Source organism: Morone saxatilis, unplaced genomic scaffold (genome assembly GCF_004916995.1).
Source record: "Morone saxatilis isolate NCDOM2014 unplaced genomic scaffold, NCSU_SB_2.0 Contig19, whole genome shotgun sequence".
Classification (NCBI taxonomy): domain Eukaryota; kingdom Metazoa; phylum Chordata; class Actinopteri; family Moronidae; genus Morone; species Morone saxatilis.
The window spans coordinates 3,523,322-3,524,200 of record NW_023339751.1 but is presented as its reverse complement, the minus strand read 5'-3'; the positions used below and the strand labels follow the sequence as shown (position 1 = coordinate 3,524,200).

At 43.9% G+C, this 879-nt stretch overlaps 1 protein-coding gene across 1 annotated transcript in view; it reads right to left on the bottom strand.

Moving 5' to 3' along the window:
• Nucleotides 1-225: 225 nt before the first annotated feature.
• The window catches only part of sirt1 (sirtuin 1), a gene marked incomplete at its 5' end in the record, with an annotated part of 4,529 nt that continues 3,875 nt past the window's right edge, over nucleotides 226-879 (bottom strand). The window contains 1 exon segment of the mRNA XM_035663205.1: nucleotides 226-760. Within this exon segment, the coding sequence (XP_035519098.1) occupies nucleotides 471-760 (290 nt within the window).

The window sequence follows — 879 nt, the reverse complement described above, 5'->3', positions numbered from 1 at the left end:
CCCCGCCCCCCCGACGGTAACATGAACCAACTGTAAAACACATCATTAGACCCACAGCTGACGTCACACTTGTGAACAGACATTTGATGTCTTTGCTCGTAATGACTGCAATTTAGGAAATTAAAGCTTAATCTAGTGTTGCACTCGTGGTACGTCGCAGCGGATGACAACAGCATCGAGCTGCACTTCTGTGAACGCGAACTGAGATGAGCACACGGAAAGAAATAATAATTAAACGCTACTGCGCTCTATTTAGTAAGTAGTACACAGTATGAGGTTTCAGACACAATGTGACCAAAAAAAAAACAAAAAAACTTTCTGCATATTCACACAAAGTTGTCACGCAATTTCAACTTTATGAAAAATAATAGTAAGGTTGATGAGTCAAAAATATATGAAACATATATATATACTGTATATATATATATAAAAAAAGACAATTAGTGCTTTGTCGACTGGGTACTTTACATTTAAAGGTGTGTGGTGCTCTGAGTCGTTTCAGAAGTACTGTCTGTCTGCACACTCGATGCGGCCTCATTGGCTAAAGTGTGTTGTATTGTGTCTCTGAGGCGTGTGTCTCCGCCCGCCGCGAGCGCGCTGGCCTCCTCCAGCTCGCTGTCTTCGTCCGCGCCGTCTGCGCTGCACTCGGACTCGTCGCTGTCGCTCCCGCAGGAGCTCGACGTCTCATCTTCAGAGTCGGAGTAAACCTCGGCCCCGTGGAAGATGTAGTGATTTGGTGCTTGGAACAGGTACTGGCCAGCTGTGGGAAACAATGCACAACCATTTACAGTCAGCAACTCAATGTCTTTAGCATTTATAATTATAGACTGTATGCAAATGTTCTGTAGCTTATTCATTTATTTCACTCAAATGTTGCTG